The sequence below is a fragment of the Perca flavescens genome, chromosome 15 (genome assembly GCF_004354835.1).
Source record: "Perca flavescens isolate YP-PL-M2 chromosome 15, PFLA_1.0, whole genome shotgun sequence".
Taxonomy (NCBI): Eukaryota; Metazoa; Chordata; class Actinopteri; order Perciformes; family Percidae; genus Perca; species Perca flavescens.
Genome location: NC_041345.1, coordinates 19,008,887 through 19,019,759, shown reverse-complemented (window position 1 = coordinate 19,019,759; position 10,873 = coordinate 19,008,887). Strand labels below are relative to the sequence as shown.

Genomic DNA, 10,873 nt, shown 5'->3' with positions numbered 1-10,873 from the left:
TCCAAACTTTGGACACTTTGTCGTTTTCTCCAGCCTTTTCTTAGCCCCTTACGCTCTTTCTTCATTTTGTAATCAGTCTTCATGGCATGTGTCGCCAACAGTGTCAGCCCGGTGTGCGACAGTAATAATCCTCCGTGCAGAAACACTGTGAGCAATACAACGTTGGTAACATTAATTAAATGAAGCTTTGAGGCAAATCATTTTGCATCGAGGATTTTTAGTAATCGAATTATTCAAGTTACTCGAGGAATCGTTTCAGCCCTAGAAGATAGTAATTCAACTTAGCCTGTTTCCTTAATATCTGGTGACATATTGTGGTCATTGTTTGATTTAATACAGAAAATATATTACATATTGGACCTTTAAGGGGAATTATACCAAATTAAGAGATTGGGGTTATCTAATCCTTTTTGGATCCAAAAAAGACATGGGCAAGCAGAGCATTTTATGTAGAAAATGGTTCCTCTTGTAATGAGCTACTACTTTTCTGCAAGGCATCCATTTCTGATGCCTATCTGGATCCAGGTCAAAGTGGTCGCAGGCTGAGAGAAATTCTCCAGCTCTAACCACCACACATCACTCAACTCAGACTACACTTGAATCATTTCTTATTGGATTATTTAGAAATTGATTCATAATAGCGCAACCATCTGTGGCAACCATGCAGATTCTATCCATATGTGTTTGTTTGAGCTTAATGCGGCTGCAGAAAATCGATGTGTGACAAACCACAAGTTGTAAAACTGTACATGTAAAACACAAAGCAAACAAAGGATGCTTGGTATGCATAATATGCACGCAGATCAAGCTCATGTAACGAGTCCCAAAGAAACCACGCTATGACCACTTCAGGTTGTGATGGTGGCGTCTGAGTTTAAGTATAAAGTACAAACCAAACTCTCTATTTTTTTTATACCTATTTCTGTTTATTGGGGTTTGTACTTTTATCTTACCTTTGCCTTGGACCGTATCTTCTGGAGTAAAGCCTCTTTACAACATGTATGCGTTATTTCTGTTCTTCTCCTGCGTTTCTGATACAGATGGTGTTGTCATGCCTCCAGCTGATGCAGAGTGCTGATAAAACAGAGACAACAAAACATCTTTGTGTTTTCAAATCTGGGAAGCATTACCACCCCCGCAAAACAAATAACATAGGCATAGAGAATAAAATAGAGGGTATATGGGCTTTAACAATTCTCCCAGCACACTAGCCAGTAATATTTTCCAATATATTGTTGGGAGGAGATGGCAACCATTTCTACATTTTTATTTCAAGTAAACAAATTCTCATTTTTCATTCTCAGGTCTGATGAAGTTAAGCTTCAACTCATGCAGGAAAACATGTGGGAGAGAATGAAGTAAACCAAGGTAAAGGAAAAATGGAAAAAGCTTGATTACATCTGAAGGCTGAAAACATTGCTTTAATATATAGTAGTTTATAAAGGAATCATATTTCATCAGAATCCTTGTCATCAAAATGATGTGAAATAACGCAGCAAGAAATTGCAAAAGTTGATTGATTTTCCGCTTAAACACACCTGCCAACAGGCTTAGGGAAATACATTTGTGTGGCCTGCCACTCTGTCAACAACAGGCATCCAACACAAAGACTGCTGTCAAGCACCGACAGTGAAGAATGTTTCCCACTGGTTCTGATTAAGAGACAGCAAGAACTAGATAAACCATCAGTGCTGCTCTAGATCCAAAGGTTTTCAAAGGCCAACCTCAGCCATCTATTAAAGTAAGACCCCCCCCACCCCCTTTTCAGACACACACACACACTTTAATGTGTAAACTCCTCTGCTGCCTGCAGAGCTGCGCAGGGCCACGGATGTCATGAAAGGCCACGGTGACTGTTAACAAACCCACTTCCTTCCTCGGCATCGATCAGTCAAAAGGCAGACAGTTCAAAGCACCAGTGATTTATATTCTGACAACTCAAAGAATAACCATGAACTCTTTAATTGTTTTGATGTGTCTCCTCGTCATTTCCCAGCAGTCTTCGCTGTTCATGCTAATTATCAAATTCTTCTTATTATTCTCAAGTTGCTGGTCCAAACAATTGCTGCTGCCAGAATTGTCAAATGCATCACTTCCTGTGTGTCAGAGGACTTATCCATGGAAAACCCCTTTTTGAATCTAAAAGCTTTCATGACCTCGGTGATGAAAGAAAAACACACCAATCTAGCATGGATAAACTGTTTGTTTTTCTGAAAACCAAGTGTACTAAATAAAGTAAATATATTCCTCACTACAGCTCCTGGACTCCTGATGGCCGCCTCAGCAACATCAAGAACAGTTAATAGTTCAATTACCACTTGGCAGGTTCGCTCTCAGGAGGAATCGACTGGTACCAGCTGATTAGCTATGCTGCTGCTCAATACAGCCACTGGATAACACTCACCCGCTTGTTAACTGGTGCAAAACTCACTGGCCGTTGATGAACAACAAGAACTACATGGGTGAGCAGAGACCAGTAGAGGAGACTCCGTAAAGTTTCCTTTAAGATATAGATGTTGGAGCACTGCAATTACATGAAATGAAAGATAACTAACTGCCCTCAGGCAAGCTGGACGAATGTTTGTGTGAGCAGCAAATACAGAAATTATTTATAATGGTGGTCATGATGTTGAGATTAAAAAGGTATTTTGGTGAAACTATGATAATTTAAACCATTGTTCTCAATCCAAGATGACGATTAAGATGAAATTATATACTGTATAAATTTTTTAGTCTGGGATCCATTCTTATGCTGAGTAAAACTTCAAAGACGTGCTCCTTTACCAGAATGCGGCACAGACACACCTAATGGTGCATCGCTGTGATTGACAGGACTGCTCAAACATTAACCAGCTTTCGCGGGCTCTGCGCTGAGGTACCCTGCTTTTATGCTTGGAGTTGAAGAGGGGATAATTATCTCTGCCAGTGGAATCCATGTTGTGTATCTGCTCCAGCAAAGTGGAATGTAGGACATTAATGTATGAGAAAAAGGCACCAAATTGTGGTGGAACTATGATAACAAAGTAGGATGTTGCAGCCACTGTTCGAATTACGGGGGGTATTGGGGGGGTCCAATCCCCCCTAGATGAGACTTGGACCCTCCCAAAAGGGATGAAAATAATAGTTTGGCTGGTAGCCTACTGAAAATAATTTAATAAAATATAATGTTAGCCTATCCAAAATTGTATGTATTTAAATGCAGTATTACCATCACATACCAACAATTCAGGAAATAATCTAATGAAATACGATCATTAAACCCTCACTCCCCATTGGGCTGTACCATTTCTCTGGTATTTCAGGTTCAGACTGTGTTCTTTGATATCACTTCACTAGCTGTCAAAATGTACGTACCGGGTACGGTGCAGGCACTGGTGTGTCAGCGAAATTAAGAGTAAGTGGTTGAATCAATTTTAATCTCTGCCTCTTAACTTGTAAAGATACATAATTGGTTGATTGTCTTAACTTTACAATGTTTGATTGATAATAATAATAACTGTTTAGGCTGGTTTACATGATGGATTGATACATTCGTAATCATGAATTTTGATATTAAATGATTACATCTTGCTTTGCATAGCACATACACCATTTTGTGTTGTTTTATTATTATGTTATTATTACTATGCATATAAATGGCAAGTATGCTAAGATGAGGCATCGATCGAATGGACAATAGGTCCATCTAGTGGTCAATAAAAATATTGTGGAAATACTGACAAACTAAACAAATGCAGAGTGTAGGCTGCAAATGCCTAACATACGAATGAGTTCACAAGCTCAGCGGCCATGACCATCGCTGCTGCTTAGCTTAAAAACATTATGCCTACAATCGCACGCCGTAGCAGGAGTTCCATAAATATACTGACAGAGAGAGAAGTTTAATGAGGCGATTTATCATTTTGTGCAATTTAATTCTTTATGTCTTAACATGTGGGAATCTGCACTAATATTGAGGGAATTTCGCATATAGATTAGTGGTTCTCATGTGTGTAAGCCTATATAAAATGGAGAGTCAAAATAGCTGTACCCCCCGAAGCTCATGGCATAATTTGAACACTGGTTGCAGCTTTACACTCTGACAGGGTTTAATGTTGAATAAGTTGACGTAGTGTATACAAGGGTCATACCTCTTTCTAGCCTGGGAAAACCCTGACGAACTTCCGACAAATTTGAGATTTGCTCTGCAAGTCAGTCTGGCCAAGAGCCCATTTCCAATTTTTCCAAATCGAGGCACCAATCACAACCGTTGAGGCGGGCTTTACACGATGACGATAGTTTTTTTGTTTACATTCAACATGACGGCCACCGAAGCGCAGCAACCCATTGATGCCACTGTCGCTGCTATCCAATTACGCCCAGATGCATTTGAGCGGCGTCCATTGGTGATTTGGAAATGAGCTGTGAATGAACCTTTCCCAGACCCACTCTCAGTTACAACTGAGAAGGGTCTGGTGTCAACCAGGCTAACCTCTTTCAAGTTGTATTCTGTAAATTTTCCTGTATGTTTGTGATGGGAAACAGCCCTCAGCAGTATCTGTGGACTAATGGCTCAAAGCTCTGCAAAGTTGAAGGGACATCATATTAAGACCAGGATGAGAGGACATATTGAAACACCACTTGCATGCCATTGCCATCCAAATCACATTCACTTCCTAGTTTGGGTTTCTTAGAGGAATATAGTTGGCAAAACCTTCCGTCTTACCTCAAGGTCCATTTGGTAGTTGTTCTGGAGCTTTCAATCATCCTCAGTCGATGTAATTTGCCCTGTTGTCATAAAATATTCAATTTGATGAATTTATAAAATGTGCTAGTGTGCAACAGACTAAACCATTAAATATTATATAAATTTGTTAAAATGTGCTCTACGGGCGCCTGGGTGGCTCACCTGGTGGAGCGGGCGCCCCTGTACGGAGGCTCGGTCCTCGACGTAGCGGCCGCGGGTTCGATTCTGCATGTCGTTCCCCCTCTCTCTCCCCTTTCATGTCTAAGCTATCCTGTCACAAATAAATACCTAAAATGCCAAAAAAAAAAAATGCTCTAACCACAACAGTAATAGTGCTCAGCATCAGTAATAATATACCAATAATCAGAGGTGGAAGGTAACTCAGCTCAAGCACTGTAGACTACTTCAATATAATTTTCAGGTACTTTTTACTTATATTAAGTAAGTACAATTTTAACAAAGTATTTTCAAACCGTAGTATTGCTACTTTACTTCAGTAAAACATACATTATGAGTAGGCCTACTTCTTCCACCGCGGATAGTAGGAATATCGCAGTGACTTATGGCACATTTAGCATTAGTACCAGCACTAGTTTGCTAATTTGCTAATTTAGCATGAGACTTGGCAACCAACTCCACGTGTAACTTCAGTAGCTACACCGCAGTTCATTAAAATTGACAGATATGACTTTACCTTCTCTTATATGTGATGAAAACCGAGCAATATGACAGTTAGCGTACGCCACCTAGCGTTAATTGTATCCATTTGAGTGTGATATTCGCAACAGTGTATCTTTTCCAAGTAGTATTAACAAACGAGAGCAGCGAGAGCGCGCTCTACACTCAGCACCTCGAGAGGCGCGGCTACCCACGCGCAGATAAGCTGCAGGGTCGCGCGCCGGAAGGTTGTTTAAACTGAAAAGAAAGAAAAGTTTGATCATCAGTCACTCACCGACATTTAAACTCAGCCGTGCGCGTTCACGTCCTAGATTTGGAGATGTCGGTGCCGTCTCTGCGCGCCTGGTGGCGGAGAGAAAAGTATTTTGTCTCCTAGAAGGAATCGAAATAAAAGGACAAAATGTTTAGGTAAGTAGTCTTATCAATTGTTTGTTTGCTTCAAGTCAAACGTGTTGTTAGAGAGAAAGCAACCTTAACTATCGATTCTGTCTGTATTTGTAAGGCAGCGAACTTGGGAAACTATACTTGTGCCAGCGCGCGCTGTTCATATTGATCTATCAGTCAAGGAAAAATAATGAACGTGATGAATGTTTTGATTATTTCATATTTAGGCAGAACAGGGACTTCCTAACGTTTGCCATGATCATGGTCCTCAAATTGAGACCCAGATCTCCCTTAAATAAGAATCTCTACGTGAGGGACTTCGCACAATTATACATGTGTATTATAATCGCAAAGCACACACACACACACACACACACACACACACACACACACACACACACACACACACACACACACACACACACACACACACACACACACACACACACACACACACACACACACACACACACACCATTTAACCAACAAAAGGGGTTATTTTAGTGTCACGTTTTTGCTTTTGTTTCCTTGTGGTGTGTCCTGTTTCAGAAACTAGTCTGTGCAGTATGCTTTTTGCAGTGATATTCAGATCATTTACTTTAGTAAAGTAATACCATAGTATAGCTATAGATAAAAGTATAGTACAGAAGTATTATCAGCAACGTTTACTTAAATAATATATTACTACTACTTATCAGCATTGGGTCGATCATAAGGGTTTGTCTAATGTAAAATCTGACTCTGCAATGTAACTATAATATCTGTCAAATGTAGTGGGGCATTATCTTAAAAGCTCATACGTTTTGTATGTAAAAACTTGCTCTAAAAAGTTACTAAAGCTTTCAGATAAATTTAGTGGAGCAAAAAGTACAATATTTCCTTCTGAAATAAAAAATAAAAAAGTTTAAAGTAGCAGAAAATGAAAATACTCAAGTAAAAGTACAAGTGCCTCAAAGTTGTACTTTACTGTAAATGCACCAAGTTACTTTCCATGACTGGGTACTAAATCTCAATCTACAGTAAGGTTTAGGCTTTAGGAGAAATGTTGTTCATTTTCTGTATGCTAAAATACCTCAAATCACATACTTTGTATGTGTTTTATTTTAGCATAGGGATTTCAAGCTTTTCAGATAAACTGGCCTGTGAAAAGAAAAGGGAGTCAGAGGGGCAGGAGAAAGAGAGAGGAGAAAGCTCTGTATAAAACGGCGAGTGTAACACAAATTAATCTGATTAAAGAATTACAGCATTCCATGGCAGAATCATCCGGGCAAAAAATGCAGGTTTACAATGTTGTAATGTTGAAAGTTCAGCTGCCTTGTGGTCATGTAACAACATAGAAACTGTGTCTCTGCTTTATTAATGTCAGGCCTAATTATTACAAAATATACTCTACTGTACCTAGAGAGCTGTCTGGTTAGGCAATGACAGCTTTCCTACAGATAGTTTACACACATCCACTGTAGGGGATCTGGGAGAGGCAGAACGGGTTAATGAGTAACTAGACTTGGTAGAGAACAGGTATACTTTAAACTCTCCCAGAGGCTAAATGTTGAAACATGTCACCCTAATTAAACTGCAGATAATCCAAAAGTAGCCTACTTCAGCCGGGACTGGAAACGTCAGATGGTAAGAGGTCAAAGTTATTTTCTTTGGGTTTATGTGTGTGCATTGCTAGAGTTGCTGATCAAAATGAGGAAACAGGAAATCTTGTTGACTTTGTGTCCACCTAAAGTTCAATAAAATTAATGCAATGTTTGTTGTTGGTTAGGGTTGCCCTGATTTCACAAAAAAGTATTTGTATTGCCAACTCTGTTCTCATTATGCTGTATGAAGTACAAACAAAGAGCAAGTGCACTTTCTATATACTCAGATAAAGATTAGTTTTATGTGTGTGCATTGCAGGTGTGCCGCATTAAGAAACAGACAAAACTCTGCTGATTGTATTCTCTTCTCCCTTGGTTCAGAGGTGCATTGCGTTTCAACAAAAGGAAATCAGAGAAATGTCTTGCATATTCTCATTCTCAAGTACGGTGATAATGTCACTCTTGTCAGATTTGATCGCCCAATCAGACTGAAACCACCAATTATTCTCTCCTCAACAGATAAGCGGCCATCCATAATCAAGCTCGGACAATCAGACAACCCTGATTGGACTCTTTTCCTCTCGAACGAGTTGCTGCCTGCAACCGCTGTGGGAGCCGGAGTCGCCATGGAGACTGTGGTGATCGTGGCCATTGGGGTGTTGGCCACCATTTTCCTGGCCTCCTTTGTCGCCCTGGTGGTGGTGTGCAGACACCGCTACTGCCACCCTCACCACCTGCTGCACCACTTCGACTCCAAGTCAGTGAATCAATAAAGCCTCTGAATCTGTATCTGTATCTAAATCTGTAAGCCTCTTAATTTACCTCAACAATTAATATATTTTTACTGTTTTTCCACTGCCTTTTCATCCTATTGATGTCTTTTACACTTTGATTAGTTATTATAGGTTTAATCAAAAGAAATCTGGCTCTTTTCTAGGTTTGTTTTCTTATATTGTTTCAGTGTTTCTAATAAAAGGTCGCATTTCATCCTAAATATTATTTTCCACAACCTGCCAAAAAAAAACAACAACAACAATTTGCAATTAATCAATTCACCACGGCCAATTTAAGTGGTTGGTAATGTTCTGTTTTGCAGACCCACGGTGGATCTGATTGGAGCCATGGAGACCCAGAGTGAGCCGTCTGAGCTGGAGCTGGATGATGTGGTCATCACCAACCCTCACATTGAGGCCATCTTGGAGAACGAGGACTGGATTGAGGATGCCTCGTACGTTTTACCGGGGCCATTTTGTTATGTCTTTTAATGCTAATTTACTCAAGCACTACTAGTATTTCCATTTTCTGCTACTTCATACTTCTACTCCACTACATCTTAGAGGGAAATATTGTACTTTTAATTCCCCTATATTTATTTGGTAAATTAAATTACTTTGAGAATTCAGATTAATAATACAAAATATGTTCAGCAATAAAATATGATGTATTATTATAGGTTAAGATAAGACTTTGTTGACCCCTTAGGGGAATTCACCACTGCACAGTGAATAAACAAATTAAACTTAGCTCCACCTTTACCAGCTGCAACATTAGATTGATGCACACATGAATGCATCAATAATCATAATCCAATGAAACATAATTGTATGCTGTGGTATTGCTACTTTTACTTAAGTAAAATATGTGGCTATTTCTTCCTACTAATTCTGTGATTTTCTCCTACAGTGGATTGGTCTCTCACTGCATCTCAATCCTAAAGGCAACTGAATTTCTTACTTGCTCCTTTAGTCCATATTTAGTCTGTATTTTTATTCACTGATTCTGACACATAATACTTCTACATACAGATCTGCCACACTTTGACTGAAAAGCTGGTTGCCATGACAATGGGTTCAGGGGCAAAGGTCAAAGCACCGGCCAGCCTGAGTGACATCATCACTGTGGCTAAACGCATCAGCCCGAGGTACAGATTCACCACAACTATTAACACTATTAACACATTACTGACTCAGGCTAACCTGCCTCCTCACATCCTCACCGTGCCGTCTCCTTGCAGGGTGGATGATGTGGTCAGATCCATGTACCCTCCTCTGGATCCAATCCTCCTGGACGCCAGGTAATCACATTTGTTGCCAAATCATTTAAAGGTGTATGACTTTGATAGCTTAATCCAAAGACCTACGACTCAGATTGATCTGTAAGAGCTGGAGAGGAGCAATTTATCCATAATGTAATAAGCTTTGATATATGCAGAGATAGGGACAGTAATACAAATGTGATGTGTCACAGCAAATAGATGCTACCGGGAAAATGTTATAACTCAAAATTGATTTTAAAGTTTATGCAATCATTATGTCCATTTCTGCTCAGACCAACAGACCGATTTTTTTCTTTTGTTTTCATTTTAAAAAGCCTTTTGTGAATAAGTGCTTCTCATCCAGCAGCAGCCAAACAGTTAAATCAAACCCATTTGTCCTTTTCTTCCTCATCAGGGCCACCGCTCTCCTCCTTTCAGTCAGCCACCTGGTTCTGGTCACCCGCAATGCCTGTCACATGTCCGGCAGTATGGACTGGATCGACCAGTCACTCAACGCGGCTGAAGATCATATGGTGGTTTTGCGTGAGGCGGCGCTGGCCTCTGAACCGGATCGAGGCATACATGGAGCTGACACGCATAGAGAACAGGCCATCTAGACATCTAAACACAGATACAAACATGAAGGGCATAAAAACATGTCTATTTTATCATTGGGCTTCTGTACTCAATTAATACTTACCATGGCACATATTCTGCCAGACAGTGTTGAAAATGCCTAAACTCATCTACCAGTCCATATTAACAAGGACACTTCTAAAGGCTGTGCCAATAGTTGCAGGGACTTGACTTTGTCTCATTTTCACATTAAAAAGCCTTGAAAATAGTTTCTTTATCATATTTGCACCAGAAGTGTTTAAGAACACTTTGCATTCACTATAGCTACATAGTAATAGCTGCAAAGTAGATTTAACACATTCAAATACATGTTTTTTTTTGTGTATTTAACCCTAGTTGGTCTGTTTAAGCTGCCTGCGAGAAAAAAGGCCTTTGGAAATTTCTTTCTCGGGTGCGCCATCACCCAGCGGTGGGCCTAAATCCAATCTCGCTAGCACTGCACAGTCACATGGAGGCTTAGTCAGCTAATCCATTCTGAAGAAAATAACATCCAGTTAGCCAGTGAACCCAAAGGGGCTCCATCTCAGTGTACCAATGGAACACCAACCTTACAATTTGTAGGGTCAGCGTGATTTGTGGATGTTCTAAAACATCCCTCAGATACTTTTTTTTTTTTTTTTTTTTTTTTTTTTTTTAATGCCATTAGATCACCAGTCTGTGAGTTGTAACCACACAACAGCTGTAGTTTTAGCCACATCAGCAGCAGAGTAAGAGTTTTTCCAGTTGAGTTAATGCCCTAATGTCCCATTGCTACATTGTATTATATTTAATTGAGGCTGTTACTGATGGAGAACCATCACTTTGGTCCACACTGAAACATCTCAGCATCTA

General features: G+C 39.9%; 1 protein-coding gene and 1 long non-coding RNA gene across 3 annotated transcripts; one reads left to right on the top strand and one right to left on the bottom strand.

The window, feature by feature from the left end:
* Positions 1-965: 965 nt before the first annotated feature.
* LOC114570298 (uncharacterized) lies at positions 966-4,974 on the bottom strand. Its single transcript, XR_003694485.1, has 3 exons — positions 4,889-4,974; positions 4,706-4,767; positions 966-1,074 (listed from the first exon to the last, which is right to left on the bottom strand). It is a non-coding gene; the product is annotated as an uncharacterized LOC114570298 (long non-coding RNA).
* A 667-nt stretch (positions 4,975-5,641) lies between these two features.
* Positions 5,642-10,250, top strand: tmem98 (transmembrane protein 98). Of its 2 annotated transcripts, XM_028598828.1 has the most exons (8): positions 5,642-5,812; positions 7,368-7,414; positions 7,891-8,128; positions 8,468-8,599; positions 9,055-9,088; positions 9,177-9,292; positions 9,386-9,445; positions 9,822-10,250. In XM_028598828.1, the coding sequence occupies exons 3-8, from the start codon at positions 7,998-8,000 to the stop codon at positions 10,021-10,023; spliced, it is 675 nt and encodes a 224-aa protein (XP_028454629.1). In that variant the 5' UTR covers positions 5,642-5,812; positions 7,368-7,414; positions 7,891-7,997; the 3' UTR covers positions 10,024-10,250. The 2 variants fall into 2 exon arrangements, with proteins under 2 accessions (XP_028454629.1, XP_028454628.1); XM_028598827.1 differs by lacking the exon at positions 7,368-7,414.
* The last annotated feature ends 623 nt before the right edge of the window (positions 10,251-10,873 follow it).